Source organism: Pseudorasbora parva, chromosome 1 (genome assembly GCF_024679245.1).
Source record: "Pseudorasbora parva isolate DD20220531a chromosome 1, ASM2467924v1, whole genome shotgun sequence".
NCBI lineage: Eukaryota > Metazoa > Chordata > Actinopteri > Cypriniformes > Gobionidae > Pseudorasbora > Pseudorasbora parva.
The window spans coordinates 26,548,226-26,567,802 of record NC_090172.1 but is presented as its reverse complement, the minus strand read 5'-3'; the positions used below and the strand labels follow the sequence as shown (position 1 = coordinate 26,567,802).

Here is a 19,577-nt window from a genome sequence, read left to right as displayed (position 1 = left end):
GGTTGTTTAAACCACATGTGTAAATTTTACTCCTGGCAAATAATTAAAAAATAAATGTGTGAGAGCTTGTTTTGTTGTAGTCAGATAGATATGACGGTGCTACTGCAACATCGCTGCAAATGAGTAAAGCAAGCCAACGCATATGGCCGTAAATGAAACTTTAAAATAAGTCACACAAAACACAATCATCTTCAATATAAATTAATGAGACTAATGATCTTACCAGTGCTTAGGTCGCTCTCTCTCTCATATTGCGATCTTTGAATTTGAAATGAGCTGCTGAATAAAATGCTGGAATCTTTTGCTTTGATGTGAACTCCGTTAAATGAGCATATACCGCGGGAATTGAAGATCGGATTCATATTAATTTTGCTGAAGTGTAAGGTAGGCTATAAGACAACCTGCATGTACTTTCTATTTTTTTTTTTTTTTTAGATTGTGTAGCCCGTTTCGTTTTTTTGAGCGCCGTTGTGAGCAGTAGGCTAATCTATCAGCCTGCCTCAGCTCGTCAAAAATTTATTTGTGGTGGTATAATAACTAGCCTACTTTGTTTTTGATTTCAAAGTAGTTATATTTCGTTTCGTTTCTTTACTAAGGTCATTTCGAAAAATGTTTAGAGCAATTTTTTGTTTGTTAAATTAAAGTTTTAATTTTTTTATGTGACGACCCAGTGAGTTAACCGCATGTTTAATAGCCTAGTCTCTCAAACCAACTCTCGAATTGCCTTGCCTATATAAACTTTAATTTAACAAACAAAAAATTGCTCTGAACATTTTTCTTAATTAGATTTATAAAGAAACGAAACGAAAAATAACTACTTTGACATTAAAAACAAAACTGAATTATGTTAATGGCTGCAACAATGTAAAAAAATAAAATAAATAAAAAACACGGGCTCCAGCCGGACTCGGGCTGAGAATTTTGATAAGCTGTCGGTTTTTACTAAGGAAAATGACTAAAATAGTAACTCACAGTGACTTGGATAAGTAACTTTAATCTGATTACTGGTTTGGAAATAGTAACGCGTTAGATTACTCGTTACTGGAAAAAAGTAGTCAGATTAGAGTAACGCGTTACATGGCATCACTGCTCCTTAAACAGGATAACCAGGATGTTAGCAAATCTGAATTGCAATTTAGCATCACCAGTAACTCACCTGAAGTACTACCTGGAGTAAGTCCACCTCTACAGAGAGCTGCTATGAGGGATAATTTCTTATCATCTGCCCAGGAAATGCCGGCACATTCCACACCACAGCCTGTCTTTCTTACTTCTGAGGCATTAGTTTTGCCTCCTCCAACACCACATATGTTACCAACCATGGCCTTAGAAACTGAAGCTTCCTTCAGCGACCATAACTTTACTTCGGATGTGCGGCATCTTAACGCAGTGACATGGTCATCACCCCCACTTACAGCAGCTCAGCCCGCTTCAGAGCCTAGACCTGCTCTCACTGTTCCTATACCGATTTACCCAGCTACAGTTACAGTGCAGCCAACTCCTCCTGTCACCACTGTACCTTACCATCATATACCAGCTGTCAGTGGGTCTCCCTCAATAGCCTTACCTCCAGACCCTGTAACAATCGGGGCTTCAGTACATCCTCAGCCACATCAAGTCCTGTATCCTCACACTCAAATGGCATTCCCAGCCACTCATCCAGTTCCATCTCATACCCTTCCAGCTCAAGCAACAATGTCTATACCTCAAGCTCAGCCGCCTGGACTAGAGATGTTAGCAGCTTCAGCCTATGGGGTTCCAAAACCAGCCATACCAAATTTTGAAACTGGACGTGAAAGTGACTTTGCACTGCTCAAGATGGCACTGGACAATCTAATGAATAATCAACAACACTTAAGTGAACAGTACAAGTATCAAGTGCTCCTAGGTCACTTAAAGCTTCCCAGTGCTCTCCAGCTTGCAAAGGCATATATGCATGATCCCCGGCCATACACAGCTGCACTACAAGCACTGCGAGATAAATATGGTCAACCACGCCAACTAGTACAGGGTGAGTTAGGAGCGATACTGAATGCTCCAGCAGTAAAGTTCGGAGATGCTGAAGTTTTTGATGACTTCGCCTTATCCATCCATTCATTAGTAGGGATGCTCAGGACTCTAGAGGGCCCAAATGGCTATGAGTTAAGGTGTGGATCTCATGTCGATCGCCTTCTGAGTAAAATGCCACCGTCTTACCGTGACAGTTTTGTGGAATATTGCTTCAGTCATGGCATTCTCCAAACTGGCACTGACCGTACCTATACCCTACCTGATTTCTCTGCATGGCTACAGTTAAAGTCTCAGGCTAAGCGTATTTCCAACAGGGCAGCAGCGCTTTATCAAAGTGAGGCAACCAGAACAGCTAGGAAGGATCTCCGCCTACCTTCTCGCCCTAAGGACAGATCAACCTCAATCCTTTACTCCACTAACAGTACCGCACCTGTTCAAGGACAATTAGTGGTGAAGACGCCCGCAGTTCAACCATACTGTCCATATTGCAATAATAAGGACCATTTCCTGAACTCTTGTTCTAAATTTAAGCTACTAACCACAGAGCAAATACTGAGGTGGATAACGGATGGAAAGCGTTGTTGGAAATGTGGAAGGACACATGCTTCAGACAATTGCACTCTGAAGCGAGGATGCAAGACCTGTAAAGAGCTGCACCTTACCATTCTCCACGAAGCAGCCCTGCAGACACAAAAGAGTGTCCTTCTGGTCAACATTCCCACTTCTCAAGTATACTTAGATCGTCCCAACCGATCTCCCAAGGTGATGCTCAAGGTAGTTAGGGTCCTACTTCATAATGGAGATAAAGCCATGGAGACATATGCAGTGTTAGATGATGGCTCTGAGCGTAGCATTGTACTGCCACAGGCTGTGGAACAGTTAAACCTTGCAACAGTGCCTGAAACCCTAACACTACGTACAATACGTCAGGATGTACTTCAGTTAAATGGGGCATCTGTTTCCCTCTCTGTGTCAGCTTTAAACAGGCCAACAAAGAGGTTCCAGATAAATCATGCCTTCACTGCAGGGAATCTGAGACTGTCTGAACACTCTTATCCAGTAGCTGCTCTCCAATGCAAATATGACCATATCAGGTCATTACCATTGCCACAGATTAAACGAGCACAACCCTTGCTACTCATTGGGTCGGACATGCCCCACCTACTTGTGCCAATCCAACCCATACGAATGGGTCCTCCTAATGCACCCATAGCTGTTCACACCAGACTTGGATGGACTCTTCAAGGCCCTGTGGGATACAGCCACACTGCTCCTTGTGATCAACAATGTCTGAACATCTCTATAGATGCTCAGAATGCAGAGTTACTCAAGAATGTTGAGCGTCTTTGGCAGATCGACACCCTGCCTTACATTAATGAGACAACAGCCACTTGTTCCAAGCAGGACCAGCATGCCCTGACACTACTACAAACACACACTACTAGGGTAGAAGTGGATGGCATTCTACGATATGCCACTCCCTTGCTTAGACGACCAAACGCCGTCACCCTTAACGCCCCTAAGGAAGCAGTGCTAGCAAGTCTTCGCAGCACTGACCGGAGACTCGCCAAAGACCCAAACCTCTCTAAAGCATACTGTACTGAGATGAACAAACTAGAACAAGCTGGCTATGTGGCAGAAATCTCCACTCAGGAAGCCGAAAAGTCCACTGAATCCTGGTACATTCCACACCATATGGTAAATCACAATGATAAAAACAGGATTGTGTTTAACTGTTCTTTCCAGTATCAGGGTCAATCTTTGAACGATCTTCTTATTCCTGGTCCCACACTCGGCCCATCTTTGCTTGGTGTTCTGCTTCGGTTCCGACAACACACTGTGGCTGTGAGTGGAGATGTGAAAGGGATGTTTCACCAGGTTCGCCTACTGCCAGATGACAAGGCAATCCTGCGCTTCCTCTGGAGAAACATGCAAAAGACTGAGCAGCCGAAGATATATGAGTGGCGAGTCCTACCCTTTGGCACAACATGCAGCCCGTGTTGTGCCATATATGCACTGCAACAAATAGCCCATGACAACAGCGGAATTGATCCCACTATCGCAGAGTCAGTTACTCAGTCGTTCTACGTAGACAATTGTCTTCAAAGTATGGAAACGATTGAGAAGGCTAGAACTCTTGTAGATGGCCTTCGGCAATTGGGCCAGTAACAAACCAGAAGTCATTGAACATCTTCCATCAGAAGCAAGGTCGCAAAGCAGTGAGCTATGGTTATCCCAAAAGAGTCCAGATCTTTTAGAGGGCACACTTGGACTGCGATGGAACTGTCTCAGCGATTCCTTAGGATACAAGCCTCGCCATGTAGAATGTCCCAAACCAACTCTGAGAAATATCTACAAGGTTTTGGCATCACAGTATGACCCTCTCGGGTATCTAATTCCATTCACCACTCAAGCCAAGATACTCATTCAGGATCTGTGAAAAATCCACGTGGGATGGGATGACTTCATTGAGTCTGACAGCCTACGAAATAGATGGCAAACCTGGGTACAGGAACTATCTGATTTGGAACAGCTAGAGGTTCCCAGATGTTACACTCCATTTCAAGTATATGATGAAACATTCACCAGAGACCTACACATTTTCTGTGATGCCTCTGAGAGAGCATACGGCTCAGTATCATATATGCGCACAGAAGACAAAGATGGTCATGTGCACATTTCATTTGTGCTGGCCCGTTCACGTGTAGCCCCCCGGAAACAAATGTCAATGCCTCGACTTGAACTAAGCGCAGCACTTACGGGAGCACAATTAGCTAAAGTTCTCCTAACAGAACTTACCGTGACCATCAGGCAAGTTGTTCTCTGGTCAGATTCCACCACCGTCCTTCACTGGCTGCTGGCTGACTCCTGTAGGTATAAGGTCTTTGTAGGAACTAGGGTTGCTGAAATTCAGTCCCTCACAGATGTTAGTTCCTGGAGGTACGTGGACTCTGGCAATAACCCAGCCGACTACATAACCCGAGGAAAGTCTCTAAAGGAGTTGACACAATCATGCCTTTGGGCCAATGGACCAGACTTCCTGTATCAATCAGAAGCATCCTGGCCAACCATGCTAGTTGCTGACCCTGAACCAGACACTGAATTAAAGAAGTCAGCAATCTGCCTGCACCTAGGCACTAGCCCGGATGTACAGCTCCCAGACACCAATCAGTATGACACCTGGAAAGGCTTGGTAAAGGCTGCAGTGGCATCCCTGCACGGGGCGGCTCAATCTTCAACACCGCAGGCAGATGCAGCTGGACATTATGCTGCTGCCGAAAGGTTCCTTCTTCAACAAGCCCAAAGAGATTCATTTCCAGATGAAGTTAAGGCCCTCTCATCAAACCGACCCTTACCATCCAATAGCCGGTTAGTGTCTCTGTCTCCTGAATATGATAAAGATGCTGGGCTCCTTAGGGTTGGAGGGAGACTGCGTCATGCTGAACATATAGACATGAATGCCTTGCATCCCATAGTTCTCGATCCCAGTCAACAAATAACTAAACTCCTTATTAAGGAATATGATGCCAATCTCCTTCATCCCGGGCCAGAAAGAGTCCTTGCAGAGCTCAGACGTCACTATTGGATTTTGAGAGGCAGAGCAGCCATCAAGAAACATCAGCACAGCTGTATTGAATGTCAAAAGTGGCGTGCCCAACCTAGCATCCCCATGATGGGAGATCTCCCACCAGCTCGTCTTAGGATTTACAAGCCCCCCTTCTATTTCACTGGAATGGACTGTTTTGGCCCATACACAGTGAAAATAGGACGACGAACCGAAACGAGATGGGGAATAGTCTTCAAATGTATGACGACCCGATGCCTCCATCTGGATCTGCTTGAGAGTCTTGACACTGATGCCTTTCTGATGTCTCTACGGAGATTTATAGCTAGAAGAGGCAAGCCCTTTGAACTCTTCTCTGATAATGGCACCAATTTTGTTGGAGGAAACCGAGAGATTAAAGAGGCCTATGATGCTATGGTACCTCAGTTAAAGGAGCAGTTAGCTGAACAGAAAATCCGTTTCAGATTTATTCCACCCAGTGCTCCACATTTTGGTGGGGTGTGGGAGAGGGAAGTAAAATCAGTGAAACAAGCCTTGAGAGTCATTCTGAAGGAACAGACAGTCCCTGAAACTGTCCTCCGCACAGTTCTCATTGAGGTTGAGGGTATTATGAATACCAAGCCTTTAGGTTACGTATCATCAGACATCGCTGACCCAGAGACCCGATCACACCCAACATACTGCTCATGGGTCGCCATGACTCCTCTCTCCCACAAGTAATGTATGACTCGGGCAATCTTTTTGGAACCAGAAGATGGAGGCATAGTCAAATACTTGCAGACCAATTCTGGGCTAGGTTTATTAATCACTATCTGCCAAATCTCCAGGAGAGACATAAATGGCAAAAGGACAACGACAAGCTCAGGGTTGACCAGGTAGTGCTCATTATGGACCCACAACTTCCACGAGCCCTCTGGCCAGTGGGTAAGGTGACCCGTATCTTCCCTGGACCTGATGGGCGCATAAGGACAGTTCAGGTCAAAGATCGAACTTATGTTAGACCTGTGGCTCGGTTAATCCCACTACCCAAACTCATGGATGATGACAATACCAATCCGGCCATTTAAGAAGGGCTTTCTACCAGGGTCAAAAGTCACAAGTGACATTTGGGGGCGGCTATGTCCGAAAGCCCAACAACGCCCCCTGTAGGTATCTATGTATATACGTTATTAAGCTTGAACCCAGAACATGTCCGGACAAGTCTCCACAGGCAGTATATATACAGAGGTGGAGAGACTGATTTTTTTCCCCTTGCACAAAATGGACTGCTGCATGTTTGTGGTTCTGTGAGTGAATGATTAAGAAACCACACATACCGTAGATGAATGCCTGTAATACCTCATACATGCAGAAATAATCAGAATAAAACCCTTCATCTGGGAAACTGTCTCTCTCACTTCCGTTTCTCTAACCGGAAACTCTTACCACCATTTCTACTAGTACCTAACCGAACCCTTTGAGCGTCCCATACGCTAGTGTATTTATCCTTTCTATTTATATTTTAGTTGATTTTAGTGGACATGCTGCATTAAAATTTGTTGTGACTCAAATTGGCATACCAACCCTGTTACCATACTTTTTTCCTTTTTGAAAGAAATAAACAATTAATTTAAAATAATAATAATCGAGTTAGTAGGACAGTGTTAGCCTCCTCAGTGAAAAATAAGTAATTTTAACAAACCTTTTAAAATGAGTACTTGATATGAAAATAATATACTTACAGAGTCTATGACAGTGCAAACTCAATATAATGTTTTAGGACACTTAACTACATATTCACTGCAAATAAACAAAAATGTATTATAGTGTAAATTTATATTAAATGCAATTAACTGAATATTAGCGTGCGGGACTTAAGTACACCTTTATGTGAATGTAATTTCATAATTACTTCTATTGTCTTTAAAATAATGGTTAAAGCTTATTCAAGTATATATATTTACAAAAGTAAATATATTTGAAATGAAAAAATTATTAATAATGGAGCTGTTAATACATATATTAAAATATATGAAATGTTATATCACACCACAGTTAAACTTATTTTACAGGTGCTTTAATATGTTATTCAACACATCAAAATAATGTGCTTCTTTAAAACATGACAAAAGATTATAGATTATAAAACAATGATTTAAAATGTACTTTAAAGTAAAACTTAATTTTACATTATTTAAAACTCTAAGTACTTTTTTTAAGTACTCTTTAAGTGGAATTTTATTCCATTAATACTATATTATCTGCAAGAACAGTTTTTTTAAACAAACGGTTAAGATTTGAAGAGAAAGTGTGCTTGTGGTATCTGGGATCAAGATGTTAGCAGCAGATTCTTTAAGTCCTGTAAGTTGTGAGTCGGGGCTGCCATGGATTGGACTTGCTTGTTCAGCACATCCTACAGATGCTTGATTGGACTGAGGTCTGGGGAATTTGAATTTCACACACACCCAGCCATCCACGTGATGTAAAATAACACGTGATTCATCAGAACAGGCCACCTTCTTCCTTTGCTCCGTGGTCCAATTCTTATGCTTTCAGCAGTGGACAGGGGTCAGCATGGGCACCCTGAGTGGTCTGCGGCTATGCAGCCCCATACACAACAAACTGCGTTGCACTGTGTATTCTAACACCTTTCTATCAGAACTAGCATTAACTTCTTGAGCAATTTGAGCTACAGTAGCTTGTCTGTTTAATCGGACCGCACTGGCCAGCCTTTGCTCCTCACGTGCATCAATAAGCCTTAGCCACCCATGATCCTGACGCCGGTTCACTACTCTTCCTTCCTTTGACCTCTTTTGACAGATACTGACCACTGCAGACCGGGAACACCCCACAAGAGCTGCGGTTTTGGAGATGCTCTGACCCAGTTGTCTAGCCACAATTTGGACCTTGTCAAACTCGCTCAAATCCTTACACTTGCCCATTTTTCCTGCTTCTAACCATAGACTGTAAAAAAAATGTGGTTTAGTGTCCGTGATGTCACCCATAGGATTCCGATAAGCCGTTCTGAAGTGTAAAGTAGAGATGAGCTGGCCGTTGCCGTCTTGGAAACACGTTATTGCGCGTCAATCCAGGATAACCGAAAATGGGCAAAGAGGCAGGACGTGGGCAGAGCTGAGGTGAGGCAATAACTAACAGACAGCAGATAAATGGCTATCCATCTGTCAATCAAATTGACCACACCCTTAACGGGTTACTTCAGCGATTAGCATATGGCTTTGTATCAATAGAAACCCTGGTCTATATTCAAATGAGGGCTCATCAGCTCATTCATGACATTAAAGGTGGGCTAAGTGTTATTTCAAAACTGTTTTAGAAAAAGGACTCGGCCCGATTGGAATAACAAACTTGTAGCCAATCAGCAGGTAAGGGGCGTGAGGGAGTGTCTATTATTGATGGTGAGAAGAGAGGCTCAGTGCACATCATTATTCAAAACACACGAGTCACACAGGATGGACATTAGCCGAGAACTAGCATAATATATGCTGGCTTTTACTTCACTATGCTCGTATGTCACGTTCGCTTGTTTGTCCATTTGCGATCGTATTGTGTCTCACTTCAGCGATGATAAAGACCCGTTCATTTCCACACCGTATGGAGCATCTAAATCTCCTCCCTGTGTGCTTCAAGCATCAGCTCACACAATGTCTCCGACAAGTAAGATACTATACTCCTAATATATGTTTGTTTCCTCTTTTTATGACCTATATAACTCTTATCCGGTCATAATTGTAATATGTCGTTAGCTGGACTGCCGTTCTTGTGTTCTATCGAGTTGTTAATGAGAACTGTTTGTGTTTTTGTGATGGAAGGGGTGACTTTTTCATTGAATATTCAACCTGGATTAGTTACAAAGATTCTGCTACAGTCGCTGCCTGGGTTACGTATGTGTGGGGCAGAGCTATCAAAATAGGGCCGAGACCCTTTTGGGGGCGTGTCTGTTTTGGTGATTTGAAATATCAACAACGGTTATCAGATATTACTTACCCCACCTTTAAATGTAATTTGACTCCTGCAGCTTTAGTGCTGACACATGGCGGTGACTCACTCATTAGATTGAACAGGCACGCTCAGTATTTAATTGTAGTGTCTTCTCCAACTCATTTACAGTAATCCAGTAGCGGTGGCTTTGGGAGTGGCCTCACAGGGCAGCAAAGCATTCTGGGAATTGTTGTCTTTCATCTCCATAAGACAAAAATACATTTTCTGTCTTTTCTCAGTCTAGAAGGCATCAAATTCAAAAATAATTTCACATTTCTACTACATTAATGACCCAGTTTAAATACAGATTCATCTTCCCAGCGCTGAAGTACCCCTTTAATTATGCAGAACTTTAAGGCTTTATATAATGTAAAAAAATTCACCCCCCTCACAGTTGTCATGAAGGGTAAAATTAGCCGTATAGACGAAAACCACAATTTGTACCAGGCTGTAAACATGTTTTTTTTTTGCTGTAAAGTTGGGCATTTTAGCATGGGGCTCAGTGAGATTCTGCTCCCTTCTGGAGCCTGTCCCTAGTGGCAAGTCGAGGAATTGCAGTTTAAATCACTTCCGTATTGGCTTCAAGAGAAACTTCAGGAGGTTGCCGCTTGCTTCTAATCAATCAACTTTGAGGACAAAATGTTCACTTGCTGCCTAATATATCCCACCCACTAATAGATGCCGTGAGGAAGAGATAATCCGTGCTATTCACTTTACCTCTAGTGGGATATGTCATGATGCTATGCCTGATCAGTGTACATCATCTTTCATAAAACTCTTGACCTCTTGACCTCTTGCCTGTCAACTCTGTTACCTTGCATAATTATATCCCAAAGTAAAATATAGCTTACAATGGGACAATGATATTTGTTATAATTTAAACATCATTTGAACATCTGGTCCATCCAACATACTATATGTAACACATGTTAGTACAATAGCTGAGTGTATTCTCCATGTGAAGTATCTTAGTGCAGCAGTACTTACACCAGGGAGGCCGATCAGAACGCTGGCGCAGTGAAACTGAGGAGGACAGCACTCTGTGAGGCATGTACGAGTCCCCTGTGGGATGATTCTGGGAGTCAAACATGGCTGAGAGAGCTACAGAAGGGGAGACAAGCACACACAGTTAGGACACAAGTGCATTCTGTTGCAGTATCAAAAGAACTGAGAGTGACCTAAACGTACAACTTGTTATTTGTCATTCCTTGTGTTGCTAAAATCTATGCTATGGGAATCACCTCTGGTTGTCCTGGTGTGGGAATCTCCTGCATTTTCACACACGGCCGTCAGGAACTCGTTGACTTGTTTTAGTGAGAGCGAGTTGTGGAGGGTCTCGAGGGGGTAGATAGAGGGCACCATGGAGCAGCCTTCAAAACCTACAGATGAGAGAAGTGATGAGAGAAAAAAGTCCTCTATTCAGACATCAGTGTGCACCCAGAAAAAACTGTCTATAACCACTGAACCAATGTCAATAGTCATTCCACCTACTGCCAAACCCTTGTTAGTGACAGAACCACAGACGGAGTCACAGGCGGGATACATTCAGATGTACATGCACACAAATATATCCACCTCATCCTCTTACCATTCATTCCAGACTTGGCATGTATTACATAGGTAAATCTTAATCTACATTCAAAAATGAAAACCAATACATAATTTGGTAGTAATGTGGCCACGCTCACGCACACAACTTCAAATAAAACAAAAGTTCAATTGTTAATTAATTGTTAGAGTCTCTATGTACTTCTTTTAGTTGAAAAACCAAACTCTTAAGCTTGGGAAATACTTTGCAAAAACAGAGAAATTTGTTTGTTTTCTCAAGGTGGCAAAACAAGAACAAAGTTCATTCTGGCAAGTACATTCCATACTTCACAAGAAAAGCAGGTGCCGATCATCTGCGTTTCTCCGCATTAACCACGCCCACTGTAAAAAAAATTCTGACCAATCGCACAATAAAAAATAAAAAAGTTCTGCTCAGGTGATGTGTCGAGAACAAGCTGCGAGAACTCTCGAACCAGGGCAGCGAGAACAAAATGACGTCATTATGTTCTCGCAGCCCTGGGAGCGTGAACTTTTTTCTCTATTCTTGCAGAGTATGTTGCAGCCTTTAATGTAGATGAAAGCAACACACGTAAATTAGGAGGAAGCTGGCAGAGACGAGAATAAAAACCGGAATGAATGTGAGAAATGCACCTGCGGATCATCATGTAATCAGTGCATGATTTTTTTAAAAAGAGACATGTATTTCATGACAAAACATCACTTATGAAAATGACCCTGGATTCTGGAGAATGTAAATAAAAAAATAAATTAAAAAAAACAACAAGCAAGAGTATGATTATGTATGAAGTAATTGCAGTTTAGATAATTATTGAGAGTTTAATACATTAATGATTATTTGGAAATTAACTCACATTTGGAACAGAAATGTGTAATATTCCTTTTTTCAAATACCCAGAGGCCTGTGGCATGCACATAATATGCCACTATCATGCAAGTCAGTCACTGTTACTGTTACTTTGATACGTCAGTGAGTCGATGCGACTGTAAGCTGACACGGTTGCAATCAGATGCCACTGGCATGCATCTGCCACACAACACACCCCAGCAAACAGCAGTGAGAGACCACTCCTAATGCTTCTCCATCCTCTACTCTAAACAGCACTAAATCTGACATTAAAGCATGTTTCAATCTGTTCTGTCCTCTTTCTAAACACTGGTCTGAATAGGTTGCATGAGTACCAGCACAGGTGACCTTCTTAAGTGATAATTTGCTAATTCAATCCATCTGGGAGCATTAACCAAAGTCAATTACAATCTTTTTTTTTTTTGTAGGGTCGAATTAAATCATCAAAGTTAAAAAAAAAAAATCTGACATATCTCCCTTTAGGGGCTCCGTACATTTTCCTTACACTACCATTTAAAATTTTGGGGTCAGTAAGAATTTTAATCTATCTGAAATACATGCTAACCGTGGCTCCATTTATTTGATCAAAAATACAATAAAAAATAATGTGATGTATTATAACAATTTAAAATACCTGTTTTCTGGATATATTTTAAAAGGTAACTTATTCCTGTGAGTGAAAAGCTTAATTTTCAGCATCATTACTCAGCTTTCAGTGTTACATCCCTAATATTGGTTAATATTTTTGTGGGAACTGTAACTTTCAACTTTTTTTAGATTTTCTTTGGTGAATAGAAAGTAAAAACAGCATTTATTTTAAATAGAAACATTTTGTAACAAATGCACACTTATGATAAATATGTGTCCTTGCTAAATAAATGTATTAATGTATTTAAAAATAACAATAAAATATTACTGATCCCAAACTTTTGAACAGTAGTGTTTTTAACAGGAAAACAGCACAGCAAATTCATCAATTTTAGATTAATTTTGTTAAGATCAAAGCACAATATTTATTTTATTTCCCTGATAGCCCTAAAAATAGTCACAATCTACATAAACTTTAATAAGTTAAGAAAGAAAAACAAGAGCTGTGTCATTGCAAGCTGCTTTTCCCAATAACACAAGCATGCTTCAAAACAGCAGAGGCGCTAGAGCAAAGCTGAGGCGGCTGTGGCAGCGGCCATTACTGCAGTCACGGCACAGCAGGGCACGGAGGGACCTCCGCAGGGCTGACCGTAGAGGTACTCTAGTGGGTCCTGGCCAGAGATTAACCAGTTGCGGAAGAGGCGAAGATGGTAGGAGCATTGATGGAGGTGGTGGGCAAAAGCACTGTCCAAACAGAATGGGTGGCCAATATTGGGGTCGTTGGAAAAGCGCCTCAGCAGCTGGGCTACCTGTTGCTCTTCCAGGGATTCTGAGGAAGAAGAGGCAGAGCAGGGAAGAAAAGAGTGGGGAGTAGGGGTTGGAAAGCAGACGGGTGAAGGCATGGGGTCCTCATTGGTACAGAGATTACCGTTTAATTACTTGGCATGCTATCAGTAAAAGTCCTCACAATAGGTATAACAAACACATCTCCACACTAAACACACCTAAACAAGGGCCTGAGCAACTGGTCACCAGCAGATAATCCCAAGCAAACACACAGCAGCACTTAAGTCCGTTGTAGTCCACCACCTTCATCCACAAACAATGATTGCACCGTTCTATGCACGCAGAGTGCAAAGGAAACAGTACCAACTCCTGGAGTCAACATTCATTGCTTAAGGCACAAGACCACAAGGGATTCAAGGAACAACCCACTAAGCTATACACAGACATAGTCTACATTCCCACAATGACATCTAGAACTTCTAAACAGATCTACTTTTCCCTCACACGGTGAGTTCTTGAGCGTGCATACGGACACTGTGTAGTTAGCCCCAACCGATTAACTCAATCGACCTGATCGGATTAAAGCTGCGGTGAGATAAAGATCTATCATTACCTGAGCCAGACCACCATAGAGGTGGTTTAACCGTCACGGCAGAAGTGTCATCCTGTGTGCCTACACCATGAAAAGGTGACATCATTACGAAAAACATACACTTAAACTTTGTGGTCAGTATAAATGTATGTATGTATGTATGTATGTATGCATGTATGTATTTATGTGTGTGTGTGTATATATAGATATATATATATATATATATACACACACACACACACACACACACACACACAGGTCCTTCTCAAAAAATTAGCATATGCGATAAAAGTTCATTATTTTCCATAATGTAATGATAAAAATGTAACTTTCATATATTTTAGATTCATTGCACACCAACTGAAATATTTCAGGTCTTTTATTGTTTTAATACTGATGATTTTGGCATACAGCTCATGAAAACCCCAAATTCCTCAAATAATTAGCATAATTACATCCGACCAATAAATGAAAAGTGTTTTTAATACAAAAAAAGTCAACCTTCAAATAATTATGTTCAGTTATGCACTCAATACTTGGTCGAGAATCCTTTTGCGGAAATGGCTGCTTCAGTGTGGCGTGGCATGGAGGCGATCAGCCTGTGGCACTGCTGAGGTGTTATGGAGGCCCAGGATGCTTCGATAGCGGCCTTAAGCTCATCCAGAGTGTTGGGTCTTACGTCTCTCAACTTTCTCTTCACAATATCCCACAGATTCTCTATGGGGTTCAGGTCAGGAGAGTCGGTAGGCCATTTGAGCACAGTAATACCATGGTCAGTAAACCATTTACCAGTGGTTTTGGCACTGTGAGCAGGTGCCAGGTCATGCTGAAAAACAAAATCTTCATCTCCATAAAGCTTTTCAGCAGATGGAAGCATGAAGTGCTCCAAAAATTTCCTGATAGCTAGCTGCATTGACCCTGCCCTTGATAAAACAGTGGACCAACATCAGCAGCTGACATGGCACCCCAGACCATCACTGACTGTGGGTACTTGACACTGGACTTCAGGCATTTTGGCATTTCCTTCTCCCCAGTCTTCCTCCAGACTCTGGCACCTTGATTTCCGAATGACATGCAAAATTTGTTTTCATCCAGAAAAAGTACTTTGGACCACTGAGCAACAGTCCAGTGCTGCTTCTCTGTAGCCCAAAAGTGGCTTGACCTGGGGAATGCGGCACCTGTAGCCCATTTCCTGCACACGCCTGTGCACGGTGGCTCTGGATGTTTCTACTCCAGACTCAGTCCACTGCTTCCGCAGGTCCCCCAAGGTCTGGAATCGGTCCTTCTCCATAATCTTCCTCAGGGTCCGGTCACCTCTTCTCGTTGTGCAGCGTTTTTTGCCACACTTTTTCCTTCCCACTGAGGTGCCTTGATCAAGCCTCTCGCTTGAGGGTGTCAATGGGTGCGTTTACATGCACACCAGTAAGCTGATAACTCCAAAAAATTCAGCTTATTGAAATAATCAGTTTTCCCCGTTTACATGCAAACCAGTAAACGGACAACGCAAGTAAAGCGTTTACATGACTTTATTTATAAACCGGGTTATTCCTTGTAGTGACGTCAAAAATAATAACGTCCGTATATCTGACTGAGTTTTTCAAATGTTACGTCTTTTGTGATGTTAAATAAAACGTTCGCCGTGTCAGCGGGACATTTACGGCTCATATTATCCCTTATGCAGCGTTTTGACTGAACCTCTTCTAGGCTACTTCTGCTGCATGAGAAAAGAGAACACCTCTTTACAATTTTCGGGGTCTTAAAAGAGTCTGCGTTTGTGATACATGTCCTTATTTCATGCAAAACGCTATCTCGCTCTGTCTGGATGCACTTAAATCTGCTCTAAGTTTGTGTTTTTGTCACCTATCACACATGCACACTCCAAAAAGCTGACAGAAAGCAGTTTAATGCGTTTACATGCCGCGCGAAATCGAGGTAAGAGGAAGAAAACTACCCGTTCCGACCGGTTTATGCTTACGCCGTTTATGACATTACTCCGATAAAAGAAAACGGGTTACTGCATTTACATGACCATGTTCATTGTTGGCTTATTGGGCATAATCGGCTTAAGCACATGCATGTAAACGCACCCTACGATGGCCTTCTGGACAGCTGTCAGGTTGGCAGTCTTACCCATGATTGCGGTTTTGAGTAATGAAACAGGCTGGGAGTTTTTAAAAGCCTCAGGAATCTTTTGCAGGTGTTTAGAGTTAATTAGTTGATTCAGATGATTAGGTTAATAGCTCGTTTAGAGAACCTTTTCATGATATGCTAATTTTTTGAGATAGGAATTTGGGGTTTTCATGAGCTGTATGCCAAAATCATCAGTATTAAAACAATAAAAGACCTGAAATATTTCAGTTGGTGTGCAATGAATCTAAAATATCTGAAAGTTTAATTTTTATTATTACATTATGGAAAATAATGAACTTTTAACACACATGCTAATTTTTTGAGAAGCACTTGTATATATTTTTAAAAAGGGTTAGTTCACCCAAAAATTATTGTCATAACAATTCTCATAATCATCCTAATGTTGTTCCACACCCGTAAGACCTCCCCGTTCATCTTCGGAACACAGTTTAAGATATTTATATTTAGCCCAAGAGCTTTCTGTCCCTCCATTGAAAATGTATACTGTCCATGTCCGGTTAGTTAAAGGGTTACTTCAGCGATTAGCATATGGCTTTGTATCAGTAGATACCCTGAAGTATATTCAAATGATTGTGCTTTCCCCCCTCATATCCCCCTGAGACAAGAGATTTATGCACTTTATTTCTGGAAAAATTCCTCCTATGACGCAAATTGACAATATTTGCATCATAGGAGGAATGTTTGGCCAGAGGCTAAAGACTACAGCCAGCAGAGGGAGCCATTTCCGCATGTTTTCAACTCGCACATGGGGGATGGGAGATTACACTCTGCCTGTAGCTGCAAGCTGAGCTCTCCCTGCGCTCTCATTTAAACGGAGCTATGGTGAGCAATGTAAGTCTTTTAACTTCTCAAATTAATTTCTATGAAAGTTAAACTTGCAAAGGCATGAACTGAAACGTGCCAGACTGAACTCGCGTTCTGAATGTATGCCGCGAGTGTAGTCATGATTACCTCAGATCTCATCATGAGAGCTCATTAGCTCATTTATCTGACACCTGCAGTTAGTGCTGTGATACTCGCGCGGTGACTCACTCATTATATTGAACAGACACGTTCAGTTTTTAATTGTAGTGTCTTCTCCAACTCAGTCACAGTAGTCAAGTAGGTGGCTTTGGGAATGGCCTCACAGGGCAGCGAAGCATTCTGGGAATTGTATTTTTTCATCCCCATGAGACAAAATACATTTTCTGTCTTTTCTCAGTCTAGAAGACACCAAATTCAAAAATAATTTCACATTTCTACTACATTGATGACCCAGTTTAAATACAGATTCATCTTTCCAGCGCTGAAGTACCCCTTTAAAAAAATTTGAAGCATCGAAAATACATGCTTGTCCCGAAATACCCGTAAGAGAAAACAATGCTGAATAAAAAGTCGTAGTTTATGTTATTTTGGGACCAAAATGTATTTTCGATGCCCCAAGAGATTCTAACTAACTAACTGTTGTCACATATGGACTACTTTGATGATGTTTTTAATAACTTTCTGGTCCTTGTGGAAAGGGACAGTATACCGTGCATACGTTTTCAATGGAGGAAGAGAAAGCTCTTGGACTAAAAATAAACCATCTAAAACTGCGTTCCAAAGAAAAACAGAATTACAGGTCTTACAGGTGTGGAACAACATTAGGTTGACATTAATTACATAATTTTCTTTTTTGGGTAAACTAACCCTTTAAGAAATTAATACTTTTATTCAGCAAGTATGCATTAAATTAACCAAAAGTGACAGTAAAGACAGTAATATTACAAAAGATTGACATTTTATAAAATGTTTTATTCATCATATAATCCTGAAAAAAATATTGCTGTTTCGATAAAAATAGTAAGCAGCACAACCGTTTTCAAAACTGATAATATATGTGTCTTGAGCAGCAAATCAGCATTTTAGAATGATCTCTAAACGATCATGTGACACTGAAGACCGGAGTAAATATTCAGCTTTGCCACCACAGGGATTGCTTACATTTTTATAATATATTAAAACAGGAAACAGTTAAATTATAATAATATTACTATTTATACTGTATTTTGATCAAATAACTGCAGCCTTGATGAGCATAAGATGCTTCGTTTAAAAATATTTAAAATCTCTTACAGACCCCAAACTTTTGAGCACTAGTGTAAAGCCATTTTTATAAATATTTAACATAGATTTTTTTGTTAAGGATACTGATTGCTACTGTTTTCCCCCTTCTATTCTATTTGAATATACTTATTTCAATGTAAAAAAATATTACAAAACAAATGATTCTGTTAGTACAGTTATTTTGCGAAATAAATGCAGTTTAAGACGATCTATTTAAGAGCTAAGGCTATGAAAAATAAGGCTCTAAGGCAGCCTGAATGCCTACTTGAGTTTTATTAGGTTCATAATCTTGTCAATAGATCATAACCAAATGTTATAACACAAACACACACATACAGACATTTGTCCATAATGTGGATTTTCTATTTAGTTCAGTTGTTTTTATATTAAATCAGTAAATTATATTTGCTACACCCAACACTACTCGTTACAGACACCTTTTGGCATTTTTGGATTTTAATGAAAACATTATACAAGCCATTTCATCATGCACACCATTGGGAGGTGGCCAGAATGTAGATGATTGCAGGTTTAACTATCCTTGCGGGGACATTTGATACCCACCTGACCCACATTTACACACACAGTGGGAAAACACAAAAATATAATAATTAGGCAGAATGAATTGAATTTGTTTAAAGAGTGTGCACTCATTTCAGAGACTTGAAGGCAAGCAAGTATTTTCTAATTAACTACGTTGGACGAAAGGCTCCGAGAGCTGGATGGCTGGGAATGTGCAGTGGGTAGAGTGTGTGGGATCTGGCAGGGAATGGGATTGTGTAGGTGGATCAGGGACCATCTTAAGCTTTGCATGAGATGTACTGAACACACACAGCACTGTGTCCAAATACACCTACATAACACACTGCACTAATTCACATCTGTTTAGAGGCAGTTCTTTTCTATTGTTCTTGACCTTTGTTATCACCTCCATTCAGGTTTGTTTATGCTAGACAACATCTCTGGACATCCTCTTGATCACAACATATGAAAGACGATTCTTTTCCCGAGAGAGAAATACACTGCTCATCGTAACCAACATGAACATAAACATGCAGATTATACACAGCACGTGTGTCAATTAAGAGTTTAGGACCACAAAAGACACTGTCTAGGAGTTCATCTCTTTCTGAAAGTGTGGTTGGTTATTTTACTTACATTAACTGAAGATTGCAGTTTGAAAGAAATGCTTGTATTTGTAATTTTTGGCATTTTCAAATATAATGGCCTCTTTTTCTGTAGACAGACTGTAAAAAGCACTGAGATTTTAAGCTGTCTCCCATGAAGAATCAAAGGGAAACAGGGTAAAATACTCCTTGGTATCGTAAGTCAACAGTCACAACATTTAACATGATAACAATGCACAACCACACTGAATTTAAATAAAAATAGAGAGAAGATTAATG

General features: G+C 41.0%; 1 protein-coding gene across 5 annotated transcripts in view; it reads right to left on the bottom strand.

Annotated features, from left to right (window-relative positions):
- ppip5k1a (diphosphoinositol pentakisphosphate kinase 1a) overlaps positions 1-19,577 on the bottom strand; it is a 50,183-nt gene that overhangs the window by 4,109 nt on the left and 26,497 nt on the right. For 3 of the 5 annotated variants that reach the window (XM_067437420.1, XM_067437419.1, XM_067437421.1), the window contains 2 exons: positions 10,795-10,932; positions 10,541-10,654 (listed from right to left, as the gene is read on the bottom strand). In XM_067437420.1, coding sequence (XP_067293521.1) covers positions 10,541-10,654; positions 10,795-10,932 — 252 coding nt within the window. Of the gene's footprint in view, positions 1-10,540; positions 10,655-10,794; positions 10,933-13,156; positions 13,384-19,577 lie in introns of those variants that run through there. The other 2 variants (XM_067437418.1, XR_010904265.1) reach the window with 2 other exon arrangements.